Consider the following 19240-nt stretch of genomic DNA (forward strand, 5'->3'; position numbering starts at 1 on the left):
ATAGCTGAAAACTTCAAAAGTCCTGTGAGTGATATAGGTGACATTCAGGTAAGGTAGCTCAAAGATCTCCAAATAGATTAAACCCCAAAAGGTCCCCTCTGGGGCACATTATAGTCAAACTGTCAAATGTCAAAGACACAGAAAAAATTTAAAACAGCAAGAGAAAAGTATCCAGCTACATAAAAGGGAATTCCCATCAAACTAGAAACAGATTTCTCAGCAGAAACCTTACAGGCCTGGAAAGAATGGGATGATATATTCAAAGTGCTGAAAGGAAAAAAAAAATCCTGCCAGCCAAGAAGACTATATCCAGCAATGCTATCTTTTAGAAATGAAGGAGAAATAGTCTTCCAAGGACAACCAAAAACTGAGGGAATTTACCACCTCTATGCCTGCCGTACAAGAAATACTTAAGGGAGCCCTACATCTGAAAGTAAAAGGACAATATCTACCCTGATAAAAACACATGCATGTATAAAACTCACTGATAGAGCAAATACACAAATGAGAAACAGAAAAGAATCAAACATTATTACTACAGAAAACCACCAAACTGCAAAGCTAAAGAATAAGAGAGGAAGAAATATATACAATATAATATACAATATACAAAGCAATCAGAAAACAATTAACAAAATGACAGGAGTAAGTTTTCACCTATCAATAACAACCTTGAATGTAAATAGTTTAAATTCTCCAATTAAAAGGTATAGACTGGCTGAAAGAATAAAAAAGTAAGACCCAGCTAGGTGCTACCCACAGGAAACTCACTTCACCTGTAGAGACTCACGTAGACTGAAAGTGAAGGAATGGAAAAAGATGTTCTACACAAACAGAAACCAAAAGCATACAACAGTAGCTATATTTATTTCAGACAAGAATAGACTTTAAGTCAAAAAAACATAAAAAGAGACAAAGAAGGTCATTATATAATGATAAAGGAATACTTTCAGCAAGAGAATATAAGTTTTAAATATATATGTACCCAACACCAGAGCACCCAGATATATAAAACAAACATTATTAGCTAAAGGGAGAGATTTACTGCAATACAATGATAGTAGGGGACTTCAACAGCCCCCTTTCAGTAATGGACAGATAATCCAGAAAGAAAAATCAACAAAGAAACATCAGAGTTAAACTGCACTTTAAGCCAAATGGATTTAACAGATATTATACAACATTTTACCCAACAGCCATAGAATACACATTTTTCTCAACAACACATGGAATATTCTCCAGTTTAGACCATATGTTAGGTCACAAAGCAAGTCTTGACAAATTTTTAAAAACTGAAATCATATCAAGTATCTTTTCAGACCACAAAGGAATAAAACTAGAAGTCAATAACGAGGAACTTTGGAAATACATGGACACTAAACAGCATGCTTCTAAATGACCAATGGGTCAATGAAGAAATTTAAAAGGAAATTAAAGAGCCAGCCACAGTGACATGCATCTGTAGCTCCAGCTACTCAGGAGGCTGAGGCAGAAGGATCACCAGAGCCAAGGGCTTTGAGGCTCTAGTGTTCTATGGTCACAACTGTGAGTAGCCACTTCATTCCAGTCTGGGCAGCATAGCAATACCCTGTCTCTTAAAAAAAAAAAAACAAATATAAGAAACTCCTTGACACAAATAAAAATGGAAACATAACATACCAAAATCTATAGTATACACAAAAGCAGTGCCAAGAGAAAAGTTTATAGCAATAAACACGTACATCAAAATAAGTAGAAAGATTTTTAATAAACTGCCTAACAACGCACCTTAAGGAACTAGAAAAGCAAGAAGAAAGCAAACCCAAAATTAGGGGAAGGAAAGAAATAATAAAGATCAGAGCAGAAATAAATGAAATAGAGACTAAAAAACAATACAAAGGATCAATGAAATAAAAAGTTTTTTTAAAAGATAAACAAAATTGACAAACCTTCAGCTAGACTAAGAAATAAACAGAGAAGTACCAAATAAATAAAATCAGGGACAAAAAAGGAGGCATTACAACTGATACGACAGAAATACAAAGGATCATTAGAGGCTATTATGAATAACTATACACCAACAGATTGGAAAGCGTAGAGGAAACAGATAAATTCCTGGACACCTACCACCTACCAAGATTGGACCATGAATAAATAGAAAACGTGAACAACAATAACAAGCAATGAGATTGACTCAGTAATAAACATTCTCCTAACAAAGAAAAGCCCAGGACTGGACGGCTTTACTGCTGAATTCTACCAAACTTTTAAAGAAGAATTAACACCGATTTTTCTCGAACTATTCCAAAAAAATTTGAAGAGAAGGGAATTCTTCCTAACTCATTCTACAATGCCAATATTATCCTCATACTAAAACCAAACAAAATAACAACAAAAAAGAAAATTATAGATCAATATCCTCGGTGAACATAAATGCAAAAATCCCAACAAAATACTAGCAAAGCAAATTCAGCAGCACATCAGAAACATAATACATCGTAATCTAGTTGGATTAATCCTAGAAATGCAAGGATGGTTCAGCTTATACAAATCAAGAAACACACACATCACATCAGCAGGGTAAAAGAACAAAAACCATGTGAGTATCTCAATAGAGGCAGAAAATGCATTTGACAAATTCAACATCCCTAAACTCTCAACAAATTAGGCATAGTGGGAAAAAACCTCAACACAGTGAAGGCCATATATGACACACCCACAGCTAACATTATATTTAATGGGGAAAAGCTGAAAGCCTTTGCCCTAAGAAATGGAACAAGGATGCCCACTTTCACCACTCTTATTCAAATTGTACTGGAAGCCCTAACAAGCAATTAGGCAAGAGAAAGAAATGGCATCCACATCAAAAAAACAGGAAGTAAACTGGCCCCTCTTTGCAAATGGCATGATCTTATATTTAGAAAAATCTAAAGGCTCCACCAAAAAACTGTGAGAACTGAGTAACAAATTCAGTAAAGTTGCAGCAAACAAAATCAACATACAAAAATCAGTAGTGTTTCTATATGCCAATAACAAACTAGTTGAAAAACAAATCAAGAAAGCAATCCCATTTACAATAGCTACAAAAAAAAAAAAAAACCTAGGGATAAATTTAACCAATGAAGTGAAAGATCTCTACAATAAAAACTACAAAACACTGATGAAAGAATTGAACACGGAAAATGGAAAGACATTCCATGCTTATGGATTGGAATAATTAATATTGGAAAATTATCATCCTACCCAAAGAAATCTACAGTCAGTGCAATCCTTATCAAAACACCAACGACATTCTTCAAAGAAATAGAAAAAAAACACCTTAAGGTTTATATGGAAACACAAAAAAACCCTAAATAGCCAAAACAATCCTAAGCAAAAGAGGAGGCATCATGCTACTTGACTTCAAAGTATACTAAGCAATAATAACCAAAACAGCGTGCTATTGGTATAAAAACAGGCACATAGACCAATGGAACAGAATAGAGAACCCAGAAATAAATCCGCATTTCCAGCCAACTGATTTTCAACAAAGGCACCAAGAACATATATTAGAGAAAAGACACTCTTCAATAAGTGGTGCAGGGGAAACTGGATATCCATATCCAGAAGAATGAAACCAGATCCCTATCTCTCACCATATACAAAAATCAACTCAAAATGGCTTAAAGACTTAAATGCAAGGCCTGAAATGTAAAACTCCTAGAAGAAAACATAGGGGAAATCCTTCAGGACATTGGTCTAGGCAAAGGTTTTAGAGGTAAGACTTCAAAAGTACAGGCAAGAAAACCAAAAATAGATAAATGAGCCTATATCAAATGAAAAAGCTTCTGTGCATCAAAGGAAACAATTAACAAATTGAAGAGACAGCCTATGGAGTGGGAGAAAATAGTTGCAAACTATTCACCTGACAAAGGACTAATGTCCAGGATAGACAAGGAACTCAACTGCGAAAAAAAAAATCTGATTTTAAAATGTGCAAAAGATCTAAATAGACATTTCTCAAAAGAAGACATACAAGTAGCCAACAAGTACATTTTTAAGTGCTTAACATCAATAATCATCGAGGAAATGCAAATCAAAACCACACTGAGCTATCTCACCCCAGTTAGAGTGGCTGTTATCAAAAAGAAAAAATAACAAATACTGGCAAGGATGTAGAGCAAAGGGAATCCTCACACACTATTAGTGGGAATGTAAATTAGTACAGTCATTATGGAGAACAGTGTGGAGGATCCTCAAAAAACTAAAAATGGAACTGCCATATGATCCAACAATTCCACTACTGGGCATTTATCCAAAGGAAAGAAAATTAGTATATCCAAGACATGTCTGCACCCTCATGTTTATCGTTAACACTACTTATAAAACCAAGATATGGATCAACCTATGATGAATTCATCAACAGATGAATGAATAAAGAAAATGTGTATATTTATACAATGGAATACCACTCAGGCATTAAAAAATGAAATCCTGTCATTTATGGCGACATGGATGGAACTGGAGGACAATATATTAAATAAAATAAGTCAGGCACAGAAAGATAAATACCACATGATCTTCATATATGGAATCTTAAAAAAAAAATTGAGCCCATAGAAGTAGAGACTAACATTATAGTTATTAGAAGCCGGGAAGAGTAGCGGGGAATAGAGGATAGGAAGAGGTTGGTTATGGATACAAAATTACAGCTAGATCAAGAACCAAGTTCTAATGTTCTATTCCACTGTAGGGTGAATATAGTTAACAATAATGTATTGCATATGTTCAGAAAGCTAGAAGAGAGGATTTTGAATGTTCCAAGCACAAAGACATGATAAATGTTTGAGGTGATGGATATGGTAATTACCCTGATTTGATCATCATACATTATATACATGTATCGAAATATCACTGTGTACCCCATAAATATGTGCAATTCTTATATGTCAAGTAAAAAGGAAAAAAAAAAAGAAATAGAATTGCTTCTCAGGTCTTCCTGATGGCAGCCTTCCCCCTTGGCTTTCCCTCCACCCTCCCTTGCTCACTCCAGGCTGTCTGCAGCACAGCCTTCCTCCCAGAGGACAGTGAGTGTCAGCATGGCTCAGTTACTGGGCAGCCCACACCCTTCAAACTGCTTCTCTCTGGGGGCAGTGAAGGCCAAGTCTATCTCAGATCTGGCCAACCTCAGAGCTTCTCAGACTCTGCCCTCTAAATGCAGATTCACAGAAATTCCAGCCTCTGCAAGTTTGTCCAGCAGTTTTTCAGAGTCCCCAGGTGGCATCTGATGTGTAGCCACCACTTCCTGCCAGGCTGTGGCCCAGCTTAGGGCTGCCCACAGCCTGCGGCCTTGGCCTCCTGTGAGCCTGCATGAGCCTATGGCTGGGGCTGCCTTGGGGGACCCTGACCTCCCAGCCAAGGGCAGGACTGGGAAGTCTCCAGGCCTTTCCAAAGCTACTGCCATCAACCCTGCCTCCATGGTCCATGCAGCTCTTCCTCACTCTATGCCCACCGAGAATGCCACTACCAACAGACGCCAGTGGAAGGGATGCTGAGCTGTTCTGCCAAAACCCTGGGAATGCAGAAGCAGCTTGGGATCTCCAGAGGCTGTGCTGCCCCCAGGGCATGAAGACCCCTGCCTTCACAGGGCAGCGTGGTGTGGGGGACAGCCAGATGGCAGCAGCTTCCAGGCCAGTTCTTGGACTCAGTGGCAGTGTAATTTCAGTCTTATTAGTTATCTGTGCCTCACTCTCCTCATTTGTGAGATGCATATGCTAGCAGGACCAGCCCCATTGGGTCATGTGGCACTTAAATGTGTGTAACAGGTCTAAAGTGCTGAGAATTATCCTGCACACAGGAAGCACTAGCTGTTGGTTTGCTGTCATCCACCTTAGCCTCCTCTGGTGATCCCAGAGCTCAGCTGTCTGGGCTCCTCCACCTTTTCACAGCTTTCAGGGAGCAGCTCTTTCAGCTCTGCCAGGGGCCAGGTAGGAAGTCTGATCAGAGAGGCCAGAATTCTGTTGATTTCAGCACCAGCTTCCTTCCAGGCCTCCGTTGTTGTTGAGTTGCTTCTTCTACCCCTCCAGGCTCTTCCTGCTTGGTGATTTATTTCTTACGGCCTCATCGGTCACTTATGCAGGTTGACCACCTGCCACCCGCTGTCCTCCAGACAGACACCAACAGGGCAGACTCTGAGAACCCCAGGCTGGAAGCTCTGCTCCATCAGCAGAGGCCAACCAAATTCCTGAGCCCCCACCCCACCAAGTGGGCCCCACTCTGGAGTCTGCAATGGCACAGACTTTGGGAGATGTTTGGGATTTGAGCCTCAGACTCTTCGTCAGACTTTTTAAGGACCACACTCAAAAGTGGGTTCTAGATTTGTGCCTTTTTGGAGGCACTGTGTCATAGTCACAAAGAACACAAGCCCACATTGTGTGTCCAACTCCAGGTTGGAATCACAGCCTGCCACTTGCTGAGTGACACCTGGGCCGGTTACCTCCTCCCTCAATTTTCCCATCTCTGAAATTGATATAATAATGCTCATCTTATGTGGCTCTCACATAAATCAAATCAGAAAACATGTCTAAATGCCCGGAGACATGGTAGGTGCTCAGCATATTGGGGCTTCTACCTCTGCTGTCTCCTCTTCCTCTACTCTAAGCCACTGTCCTCACCGGAAAATTAAAAACATTGTCACAGTGACCCATCCCCCCCCAGGCCTCTATCTTTGAGTTTTCTTCTAGGTCCCTTCCCAACTTTCACCGATTGTGAGCTCTTATTCTGACCAGTGGCTGGAGCTTCCCCTTACTAGGCTAAAGTGATGTGAATGGCAGGAGGCAGGCACCCAGCTTAGCTTCCTTTTTTTTTCTTCCTCCCAGGGAGTGCAATCTCTAAAAGATGAGAATGGAGAGAAAAAGGAAGCAGTAGCAGCTAAGGATCTCAGTGCACCCCAAAGGGACCGCAGGAATGAGCAGCTTTGCAGTGTAGAGTCCTAAAAAAGTCAACCCCAGCATGAAGCAGCAAATCAGGTGCTCAGGGTTCAGCATGCTGGCAGGACTACCCCTCTCTGTCCCACGTACCTAGCATCCTGGTCTCACCACTCAGAAAGGAGGAAGAGCAGGCAGGCCATGAGCCCAGGAGAACTGCTTATTCAATGCCAAGTGTGCCAGGCATTTGCACAGTTTGCACTTAACCCTCATAACCACCTGAGAGGTGAAGATTATTCCTCACCTGAGAAGTTAAGTGACTTACCTGTGTTTACACAGGCTGGAGCTGAGATTTGAACTCTTTCCTCTGACCCCTACCTAACTTTCAGCAGTAGTTCCCCATGTTTTCCATCTGCAGCTGCCCTTGTGTCTTCCCTGTGATCTGCCTCTGAAAGAGAATGTCCTTCCTTGATGTTTTCAAAAATTTCTTGGATGAATTTTCCAGCTGTGGGAAATGGAGAGTGGAGAGGCAGGCTCAGGGCTGGGTATGTGAAGATGCAGACAGATGTAGGGCTGTAACCCCCTGAGTTAGTCTATTTGTGCAGCTCTAACAAAACTCCTGAGACTGGAGGATTTATAAAGAACAGAAATTTATTTTCTCATAGTTCTGGAGGCTGGGAAGTTCAAGATCAAGATGCCAGCAAGGTCAAGGTCAGGTGGTCTGGCTCTCTCTGCCTCCACGATGGTGGCTTGTTGCCATATCCTCATATGGCAGGAGGTGGAAGGGCAAGAGAGAAGGGTGTTCCAGCTCCAGAAGAGAGAGAGAGAGAATTTATCTTTCCTGTGCCTTTTTGTTCTATCCAGGCCTCGGCCACATGGATGGTGCCTGCCCACATTGGGTGAGGACAGGTCTTCCTCACTCAGCCCACTAATTCAAATGCCAGTCTCTTCTGAAAACACTCTCACAGACACACCCAGAAATAATGCATTAACGGCTATTTAGGTATCCCTTAATCCAGTCAAGTTGACTTCTAAAATTAACCGTCATACCCACTGCTGCCATCTGCTCAAGGCCCTGATCTGTTGGCCAGGCACTGAGCTCAGTGGATTGTAGTCTAGTTAGGCTGCCCTGACGAAGCCTTAGGACTTAGATAACATAGAGCTTTCCTTTATTTTGACAACTCCTATTAGAAGTAGGGGCTGAGCTACTACTCAGTAGTAGCTGGGTACTGTGGCTCACTCCTATAATCCCAGTACTTTGGGAGGCTGAGGCAGGAGGATCACTTGAGGCCAGAAGTTCAAGACCAGGCTGAGTATGAAAGCAAGACTCCATCTCCACTACAAAAAATTAAAAAATTAAAAATAAAAAAATAGCCAGGCATGGTGGCTTGTGACTGTAGTTCCAGCTACTTGGGAGGCTTAGGTGGGAGGATCACTTGAGACCAGGCTGCAGTGAGCTGTGATTGCCCTCCAGCCTGGGTGAGAGAGTGTCTCTTAAAAAAAAGAAAAAGAAATAGTAGCTGCTTGGAATCTTGTCATGAGAAGGACTTTAAGGCTGCATCTATAATCAATCAATCAATCAATCAATCAAGAGCTCTGTGAACCTCATTCCCATAGTCAACCCCCCTAAAGTTGGTGAACAGTCCTCTTGCCAGTCATCTTTTGAAGTAGTGGCCCCTCCCTCAGACAGGAAACAGGAAGCCAGCAGATGAGTGCTAAGCCTTCGGAGGAGAAACTCCTGCCTCTCACTTTGCCTCACTCACTCGAGTTTGGATGTTAGGTAAATGTGTCACGTTGAAAGGTACAGCAGGATGGTGGAGAAGGGATGAGATTTAAAGGCCTGGTTTCAGCTGGACAGTGAGAGGGGATGGGGGAGACACATCCCCCCAACAGGGGCTAGCATCATGGCAGATATTGTATTAGTCAGCATTCTCCAGAAAAACAGAACCAACAGGATTTCTCTCTCTCTCTCTGTAGAGAGAAAGACTGAGAAAGCCATTTATTTTAAGGAATTGGCTCATGTGATTATGGGAGCTGGCAAGTCCAAAATTTTGCAGTACAGGCCAGCAGGCTGGAGATTCCAGTAAAAGTTGTTGCAGTCTGGAGGCGGAATGCTTTCCTCTTTGGGGAACTTCAGTCTTTTCTCTTAAGGCCTTCAATTAATTAATGAGGCCCACCCACACTGTGGAAGGTAATCTGCTTTTCTCAAAGTCTATTGATTTAAATGTTAATCACATCTAAAAAGTACCTTCATAAGGGAACAATAGACACTAGGGCCTACCTGAGGGTAGGGGATGAAGGGGCACGAGGATTGAAAAACTGCCTGTCGGGTACTATGCTGTTTACCTGGTGACAAAACAATCTGTACACTGCACCCCTGCGATATGCAATTTACTCATGTTACAAACCTGCATGTGTACCCCTGAACCTAAAATAAAAGTCAGAAAGAAAAAAAAAAAAACCTTCTTTATAGCAACATCTAGACTAGTGTTTGATCAAACAACTGGGCACCATAGCCTGGCCAAGTTGACACATAAAATTAACCATCACTGGCCAGGTGCCGTACTTGTAATCCCAGTACTTTGGGAGGCCAAGGCGGGCGGATCACCTTGAGGTCTGGAGTTCGAGGCCAGCCTGTCCAACATGATGAAACCCCATCTCTACTAAAAATACAAAAAATTTAGCTGGGAGTGGTGGTGCATGCCTGTAATCCCAGCTACTCAGGAGGCTGAGGCAGGAGAATTGCTTGAACCCAGGAGGCAGGGGTTGCAGTGAGCCGAGATCGCACCACTGTACTCCAGTCTAGGCGGCAGAGCGAGACTCTGTCTCAAAAAAAAAAAAATTAACCATCACAGATATCTTAGGCGACTGTCTCCCAAAGTATGCAACACATTCTGGTGTGCATGAGATGATCATAAGTAGGACAGGGCCAATGCATTAAATAATATTGATTATAGAGTGATTCTTTTAAATTCATTTCAATCTTAACTACTTTATAAAGAAAGGTTCCATTTGATATCAGCCCCTAACACTTCTCTTACACCTGTTATTTATAAAAAGGAAAACAGGGCCAGAATTCAGCTAGAAATTAATTACATTTGATCCTTGAACAATGTGGGACTTAGGGGCACTGAACCCCCATGCAGTCAAAAATCTCTGTGTAACTTTTGACTCCCCAGAAACTTACTGCTAATATCCCACTGTTGACCAGAAGCCTTACTGGTAACATAAACAGTCCATTAACATGTATTTTATGTTATATTCTTATATATGATATTCTTACAATATGTAAGCTTGAGAAAAGAAAACATTATTAAGGAAACCATAAGGAAGAGAAAATATATTTACTATTCATTAAGTGGAAGTGGATCATCATAAAGGTCATCATCCTTGTCATCTTCATGTTGAGTAGGCCCAGGAGGAGAAGGAAAAGGAGGGGTTGCTCTTGTTGTATCATGGGTGGCAGAGGTGGAAGAAAATCCATGTACAAGTGGATCCATGCAGTTCCAGCCTGCATTATTCAAGGGTGAACTGTACACTGTTTTGTTGTCATCAAATTTACTTGGAGCGTGGTGGCTTATGCCTGTAATCCCAGCACTTTGGGAGGCAGAGGCAGGCGGATCACCTGAGGTTAGGAGTCCGAGAGCAGCCTGGCCAACATGGTGAAAACCCATCTCTACTAAAATTACAAAAATTAACCAGTTGTGGTGGCAGGCACCTGTAGTCCCAGCTACTCAAGAGGCTGAGGCAGGAGAATTGATTGAACCCGGAAGGCAGAAGTTGCAGTGAGTGGAGATCATGCCACTGCACACCAGCCTGGGCAGCAGAGCAAGACTCCATCTCAAAAAAAAAAAAGGAAAAAAAAAACAAAAAGTACAGTGTGATAACCCAAGTAAGGGCAGGGTGGTTCCAGAGGAGGTTTCCTAGAGGAATTAATTTATAAGCAGATACCTGGATGATCAGTTGGAGTTAGCCTGGAGAAGAAGAGGGAGGGAATGTTCTGGACAGAGGGAATAGCATATGCACAAGGCTCAGAGGCAAGAGAGAGCATAGCCCATTCTTGTGACTACGGTTAAAGCAGTGTTGGCCACAACATAGAGGGTGTGTCTCAGGGCGAGGGAGGCAGCATGCAGGAATGGGAAGCAAAGGGCTTCCTGAGCCTTGTTAGAAACACTGGGTTCCAGAAGGGCAGAATTAAAATGATCTTAGCAGCCCTCTGTGCTTGAAACAGCACACCAGATTCAGTAAGCCCTCCTATGCTGAATGAATGAATCCATTCCTCTCTGCTTGGTGAGTGACTTCAAGGTCCCATTGAACCACTTCATTTAAATAAGGGACTGCAAGGACCAGAGTCTCTACAGAGATCTTCAGGTACAGTTTCTCTGCCAGTGTTGGCTGCCTGGAGGATCTGAAATCTTCCTTCTGTCCACAGGTGACCTGGTGTCCCGCGCAATGCATCACCTGCAGCCCCTCAATGCCAAGCACCACGGCAATGGCACCCCCTTGCACCACAAGCAGGGGGCGCTGTACTGGGAGCCCGAGGCCCTGTACACCCTTTGCTATTTCATGCACTGCCCGCAAATGGAGTGGGAAAACCCCAACGTGGAGCCTTCCAAAGTCAACCTCCAGGTGGAAAGGTAAGAACTGCCTTGCCTTGCCTTGTGGTGGGTGGGTACTGCCTCCAGGGTGGGACAAGTGTCCAGGACGGGGAGGATGATGGGGGTAGAAAGGACTCACTTCCTAAAACTTGCCAGAGTGGTCCGGGTGGGAAGCTTGCACCCTGAGGGGATATCTTAGACCCGTGTGGGGGTCCTTGAAATGGGTTTTTATAGGGCTGGTTCTGTTTAGGATAAAACTAGCCTATGTCAGACAAGTGGGTCTGCAAATTCCAGAGGGGTAAGGGCCTCGGCAGTGAAGGTTGGCTTCCTCGTGAAGGCAGTCTTGGAGGACGCCACCACCTCTCGTGGGAGTTATCTTCATCTTCTTTCATCCTGGCTGCCCTGGGGCCCGGGAGAACCAGAAGCACCTATTCAGCCAGAAGTGGGCCTCTCAGGTGGGCAAGGGGCTTGATTGCCCAGGGGGAGGCAGTGTGACTGTTCTTTGAAGCTGAATCCTCACGGGAAGGAAGGAACTGGGAGAGGACTCGGAGGCTGCCTGGAGGCCTCCTCTCTTCCTCCGCACTTCCTTTAGCAACAGATTAATAGATCCTCTCCCCACAGTGTCTCACGAATCAGGTCCCTCCTCCATACAGACCCATTCACTCTAAGTACTATAGGTGTGGCCCATTTATCAAAAAGAGTGGTTAAGAGAGCAGGCTCTGTGATCCCAACTGCCTAGGTTCAAATCCATGCTCTTCTCATTAAAAGCTGGGGATCCTTGGGAAAGGCATCTGCAAAATAGGGACACAAAGGGTAAATCCTACATAAGGATGTTTGAAAATTAAATAAATTGAACAGTGCCCGGCACATAGTAGGTGCTCAATAAATGTTAACTTTTATTATTATTGTTGTAGATATGATCTGCATATAGCTGAACAACTCCCAACTTGGGCTCCTGCAGTTTCCTTTCTGTTACTTGGTGCCAAGTGGTTTTGAAAAGCTCATTGGATGCTCTGTTTCTGCCAGATGGATTGGGGCTGAATTGGGCTCTCTTACAAAACCATGTCTCTTGGCTTTCAATTAAGGGAAAAGGATGGAACATAGGCTATACGGAGGTTACTGTTTCTTTTCTTCTTCTTCTTCTTCTTTTTTTTTGAGACAGAGTCTCACTCTGTCACCCAGGCTAGATAGAGCACAGTGGCATGATCTCTGCTCACTGCAACCTCTGCCTCCCAGCTCAAGCAATTCTCATTCCTCAGCCCCCCAAGTAGCTGGGACTACAGTCATGCCCCACCACATCCAGCACATTTTTGCATTTTTTTGTAGAGACAGGGTTTCACCATGTTGCCCAGGCTGGTCCCAAACCCTGGGCTCAAGCAATCCTCCTGCCTCATCCCTCAAAGTGCTGGGATTACAGGAATGAGCAACCATGCCAGGCTACTTCTTTTTATTTAAGAATCCCAACTCAACATCAATATCTCAATCCAGTCTGGAATTAACTTATTCAGGAAATTAACTCATTAAATTACTCAGGTCTCCCACCATCCACAACAAATCAGTCAGTACGTTGTGCATATTTTCACGTGCAAACATGCCCCAAATGGAGAGGTGGTAAAATGTCCATGGCCAAAAAATAATCTTTCAGACACACCAAAACTTTGCTGTCTCTGGGTACAAATGCTAAGAGTTGAGAGAATGGAAACTGTTGGTCTCAGCCTATGGAGTGTCTAGCTCTTCACTCCCAGCCCTGACAGCCGGTCCAGTAGTGCAGTTTCTCTGTCTCAGCTCCTTCATGTTGTCTCCTGCTTCCACCTCCAAGCAGATGAGCCCCTCTCCCTGCTGCGGCTAGACACTGGCTCCGCTGAGCTCCAGAACCTTCTCATCTCACTCGGCCGACTTCCAGTTTCCACTGTCAAGTCTCATACTTGCAGGCTGACTCTTCTTCTCCTAGCACCTTATTCTTTTCTGCCTCATACTTACCATAATTTATAACTATGTGTGTATTTCTGTGTTTATTTATTGCCTGTAAAGCTTCATGAAGGCAGAGAACACATCTGTTTTGGCCATCACTCCTCAGTTGATGCCAAACTCAACATCTGGAGCAGAGTAGGAAGTCCACAAATATTTGTAGAATGAAAGAATTAGCAAACCTGTTGATCTAAGTGCCTATGGGACATTTCCATCTGGAGAGTTCAAACTACCTCAAAACTAAAGCCATCATCTCTCCCCCAAAACCCACTGTTCCTCCTTTCTCCCCAGGCTCTAAGAATGGTACCACCATTGGCCTGGTCACCCCGGTCAGAAAACTGAGACTTGACTAGCACTCCTTCCTCTCCCTCACCATCCCCAGGTGGTCAGCAGGTCTTATTAAGCCTGCATCAGTGAGATTTCTTTATTCCTTCCCTGCTAGACCACTGCCACTGCATGGCTCAGGACCCCATCTTTTCTACTTCAGTTTCTACTTTTGATGTCTACATGGTATCCTTGCATGTGAGCTTTAATAATCCTCTGACCTTGGAAGGCTGAGGCGGGTAGATCACCTGAGGTCAGGAGTTTGAGACCAGCCTGGCCAACATGGTGAAACCTCATCTGTACTAAAAATACAAAAAATTAGCCGGGTGTGGTGGCACACACCTGTAGTCTTAGCTACTCAGGATGGTGAGGCAGGAGAATCGCTTGAACCCAGGAGGCAGAGGTAGCAGTGAGCCAAGATCATGCTACTGCACTCCAGCCTGGGTGACAGAGTGAGACTCACACTTGTAATCCCAGCGCTTTGGTAGGCCAAGGCGGGTGGATGACTTCAGCTCAGGAGTTCCAGACCAGCCTGGGCAACACGGCAAGACCCCATCTCTACGAAAAATACAAAAATTAGCTGGGTGTGGTGGTGCTTGCCTGTAGTCCCAGCTACTTAGGGGGCTAAAGCAGGAGGATTGCTTGAGCCTGGGAAGTCGAGGCTGCAGTGAGCTGAGATTGCACCACTGCACTCCAACCTGGGTCACAAAGTAAGACCCTGTCTCGAAGAAGAAGAAGGAGAAGAAGGGGGAGGGGGAGGGGGAGGAAGAAGAGGAAGAGGAAGAAGAAGAAGAAGAAGAAGAAGAAGAAGAAGAAGAAGAACAACAACAACAACAACAACAACAACAACAACAACCACCACAACCCTCTGATGAGCTCCATCTTCCTCACACCTACCAGGCTGGAACTTCTAAAATGGAAGTCTTGCCATGTGACATCCTCCCTGCTCCTGCTCAGCACAGTTGCCCAGCTCCCATTATACTTTCTATTACACAGTATCCATTTTCCCTCTTGAATCTCCTTCTGGACTCAGAGTGTAGTTGGAGTGGCTGGAAGCCAAAAAGGACCTTCTAACGCTTCCAAATCTTCTGGGACAAGTTTTAAAGAGGCACGAGCAGAGAAGGAGAGCAAAGAGAACATGTCCCAGAATTTGTCAGAGCCATTTATCTCGTTCTTTCCATGCTTCTTTGGTTGAATTTTCAAGAGTCAGCACAAAACACAAAGTGGAACTTAGCGTTTTCCAGATTCTGTTCAGCGTGATCCTCTGGGAAGCATGTGGATTGGAAGTCATATAGTCCTTTAAATTTGGATCCCAGCTCGGCTTCTTGTAGCTCTGTTATTTCACCTCTTTGAACCTCCATTTGTCCTTCGTAAGGTGAGAACACAACCATCCTCATGAGACTGATGTGAGCAATGAATTAGACATTGTAGCTAAGACATCCAGTGCCATGCCTGGCACAAGGGGAACCCCCTTCCTCCCTAAAACAGTTACTTATAGTATACTTTTTGGGCTCTAAAATGCTATTTTCATTGTCCTTAAAGAAACCTGCCTGTGATTCTTTCTAGAGGGATCGTTATTTCTTCCGGCTCCCTGATGGAACAGGCTTTAGTGTTTAGCACCGGAAAACACACGTGGAAGAACTTCAGAGGCAAGGGGGCCTCTGTTTTCAGTCAAGTGTTTATTCACACCAGCTCTGTACCAAAGCCTCCAAACGAGAATTTCCAATAGAAGTTAGGACTCTAATTTGGAGTTATTTCTTTCTCTCCTCTCTCTCTCTTTCTCTCTGTGTGTGTTCTTTTTATTCTGCAAATCTATCAAACATGATCATCTCCTTGACTATCTTTATTCTGACAAAGTCAGGTAGGGCCATGATGCTTATATGGTTTTCCTCTAGACTATAAGCTCTTCAAGAACAGGGGCTGAATATTATTTGTTTTCATCTGTGCCCAACGGACGGCCTGGGAAATATTGGCGAAATATGGATTATTTTATGCCTCAAACCATCCTTTCTTGTCAGAACAGCCTTTCTTGGCTGAAGTATTTGGAAGTAGGCCTGCATGCACCATTTTACCATTTCATGTGGGCACAGCTTTGGAGTTGCTGCATTTGTTTTGGATAGTTTCGTTTTTCATTGTGGAATTTTGAAGAAGCTTAGTGCCAGTGTGAGATTTCTGTAGTCTAAGTTTTTCCAGAACTTTGGCTACTATTTCTTGAGCTTCTAAAATCATTCAGGTACCTCAGATATTTTTATTTTAAAAAACTCAGACAAATTTTATAATATTTACGATTAGGTGATATTTATTTTCCAAATAGTAATGATAAATGAAAACAGCTTAATTTTGATGGGAGGGGCTGCGTAAGGGTACTGTTTTCAAAAAGAATCATCCTAAATCTAGAATAAGGTTTCCTTCACCTGTATCATTACCGGAAATATCTATGATTCCTAGATGTCTTTGGCCATGGATAATTTTAGTAATTTATTACCACAAGATGAAAAAAATAGTAGGATAAATTGGAGTATTTTGTTGCCTCAGGTAGCTAGCTGGTAATGCCTGGGGTAACTGTGAGCAGCTTCACTTGGAAGACTAGACAATTACGTAGTTCTGCCCTCTTCCAGTCTCACTGAAAACAAACCACAATTTATTCCTAGGTAGTGGTAGCTCTTGTTCCTTTTGCAAACGGAATGTACAGACATTCATATCAGGGAAATGTCTGCCAGGGGAATATCAACTACAAACATGAGTATACAATCACCAATCACCAACTGTTTGAGGAAAACTAATAATGTGAAACAAAATAATCTTAACAAATGGAAGAATTTACACTTGAAGAAACAGAGTTAATAAAGCAGACATAACAGACATTAGCAGTGAATGACAACCAAATACATGTTCCATGATACTCACTCTACCAAAAGCTCACCCCAGCACATTACATCTTAACATTTTTTATCTCTGTGATATATGTGACAAGTGAGATTCAAACTTCAACTTAATCCTGTGGACATACCTGCAGTTATGCAGTAAGTCCAGCATGTTAGTTACAGCTCTACTCTGTTCTTTTCCAATAAGGAATGTAAATCAGAAGGCAAGTGAGTAGAGGTATCCTTGATACAAGCAGCACTACCAGTCAGGATACTTAGTTGCAAAAGCTGAACCTCTCATGACTGCTTAAAGCAGGAAGAAAACCTCTGGGAGGCCCAGTATGGGTAGAAGATTAACAAATCTTTTCCCCTTCTTTTGACCTTGAATTAACTCTCTAGCTCTGTTCCCCTGGAGGAAACCTTATAAAAATTGCAGTGTCAACCCTTATGTTTCTGGGAAACATTGCTTATGGTCAGAATGATCCCAGATTAACAAATTACATCTGGCCTAGAGGTACCAGAAATATTGATAAAGACCCAGAGCTTTTGACTTCCCTTAATTTATTGACTCTTGTAACTAGCTGTGTCCTTTGAAGAGACCTTGGAAGCTATTGCTATGGAGTTGTTACAAGAGATATTGGGGTTTGTAAACCAGGGCAGGGCAGGGCAGGGCACGGCACCTCCCACAATCACCCATGTGGATCTCAGCTCCTTGCACCTGCATGTCACCTGGACAGGAGATAAGTTGCTGATGACTGGGCAAACTGCTACAAGGACTCCCACTGAAAGAATGTCTGATACTGTCTTGCTGGGCCCAGGGTAGCCTATGATAGTCCCATGAATCTAAATGTTTAGTAGATCCTAATAAGACTTCTGGTGGGCATTGAAGCCAGAGAGCCAGGCTTTGAGGCTATATAACCAGGCTACATAACCTGGGATTGCACCCCAGGACTGCTCTAGCAGAGATCTCACAGCCACTAGTACTAGGCACAGACACTGGACCTCACACCACTGATGCTGGCCATTGAACACTCCAACAGGACCTTTGTCATTGTTGCCCCTAAACGCTGAGTGTCTCTGTCACCACCCATATCAGCTCCATGTACCCCATATGTCACAGGACCTGCCTGGACCCTAACAAGGGAGTCTGGGAAGGTGAATTTCTACCTGGTAGAACTATGGACTCATAATATGAAAAATTCTCCAAACACAGTAACATCATCAGTGGTTCTGGGAAGCTAAAAAAAAACCGAAAAACAACAAGAACAACAACAACAAAAACGGATAAAATCCACTATATTCTTCTAATTTTCTTTCTTTCTTTCTTTCTTTCTTTCTTTCTTTCTTTCTTTCTTTCTTTCTTTCTTTCTTTTTTTTTTGAGACAGAGTTTCAGTCTGTCACCCAGGTTGGAGTGCAGTGGCGCGATTTCGGCTCACTGCAACCTCCACCTTCCAGGTTCAAGCGATTCTCCCGCCTCAGCTTCCCAAATAGCTGGGACTACAGGTGCGTGCTATCACGCCCAACTAATTTTTTTGCATTTTTAGTAGAGACGGGGTTTTGCCATTTTGGCTAGACTGATCTCAAACTCCTGACCTCAAGTGACCCGCCTGCATCAACTTCCCAAAGTGCTGGGATTACAGGTGTGAGCCACCGTGCCCAGCCTGTGCTAATTTACTTTTAAAAAAATAAATAACACACAAGCGAATCATTTGCACAGGCCAGCACTTATGACCATTATTAGTCACACAAGTCACAACTGACTGGCTTACACATCACAGTTGAGAACAAAAATACCACCCCAATATAAGGACTCCTTGGTCTAACACCCTGGAAGCCTCAATAGCAAGAAGGAGGAGAGAGGAGAGCCATTCCTGGTATCCTGAGCAGGGATTTAGAAGGTCTATTCTCAGAGGAAGAATGCTACTTCCTTATCTTCCTGAGGGAGCAATCACATCTGGCTCATTTTGCAGTCCCCTACAATGCCCAGCCCAGGGCTAATGGCTCTGGAGAAATTCAGAGTTGCCAGATGAATGGGGACATGCTAGAGCGAGAAGATGAGATATTAGATCGGTTTTCTGTAGACCTGGAATCTCAACCACCATATAAATGATTCCTAAGGAGAAAAAAAAATACATGTTGAATTCTAAATTATTAACTCAAAAAGCAAAGTTTTGAAACATGATGCATTTGTAACTTGAGCATTGTGGCAATTTATTTCCTCTGGCCATGGTAAAAACTGCTGTAGCTCCACTATGTTTCAGACTGCAGGTTACAGCCCATAAGTGGGCCATTACATCAGTGTGCTAGAGGTTAGCTAACAACACCCTGCTGGTAAATCTGGCCCACTGTCTGTTTTTACAAATAAAGTTTTATTGGAATACAGCCACACTCATTTGTTTACATATTATTTATGGCTGCTTTTGCACTGTGACAGAGTTGATTAGTTATGACAGAGACTTTAGGGTCCAGAAAGCTGAAAATAGTATTTGGCCCTTCCCAGAAGAAGTTTGCTGACCTCTAATGTGGGTTGTAATCTTCCTTTTTTTTTTTTTTTTTGAGGCAGAGTTTCGGTCTTATTGCCCAGGCTGGAGTGCAATGGCA

At 43.1% G+C, this 19240-nt stretch overlaps 1 protein-coding gene across 2 annotated transcripts in view; it reads left to right on the plus strand.

Annotated features, from left to right (window-relative positions):
• The window catches only part of ABTB3 (ankyrin repeat and BTB domain containing 3), a 356047-nt gene that overhangs the window by 229027 nt on the left and 107780 nt on the right, over positions 1 to 19240 (plus strand). For both annotated transcript variants that reach the window (XM_055240104.2, XM_055240106.2), the window contains exon 3: positions 11317 to 11521. In XM_055240104.2, the coding sequence (XP_055096079.1) occupies positions 11317 to 11521 (205 nt within the window). The remainder of the gene's footprint in view (positions 1 to 11316; positions 11522 to 19240) is intronic.

Source organism: Symphalangus syndactylus, chromosome 13 (genome assembly GCF_028878055.3).
Source record: "Symphalangus syndactylus isolate Jambi chromosome 13, NHGRI_mSymSyn1-v2.1_pri, whole genome shotgun sequence".
Lineage (NCBI taxonomy): Eukaryota > Metazoa > Chordata > Mammalia > Primates > Hylobatidae > Symphalangus > Symphalangus syndactylus.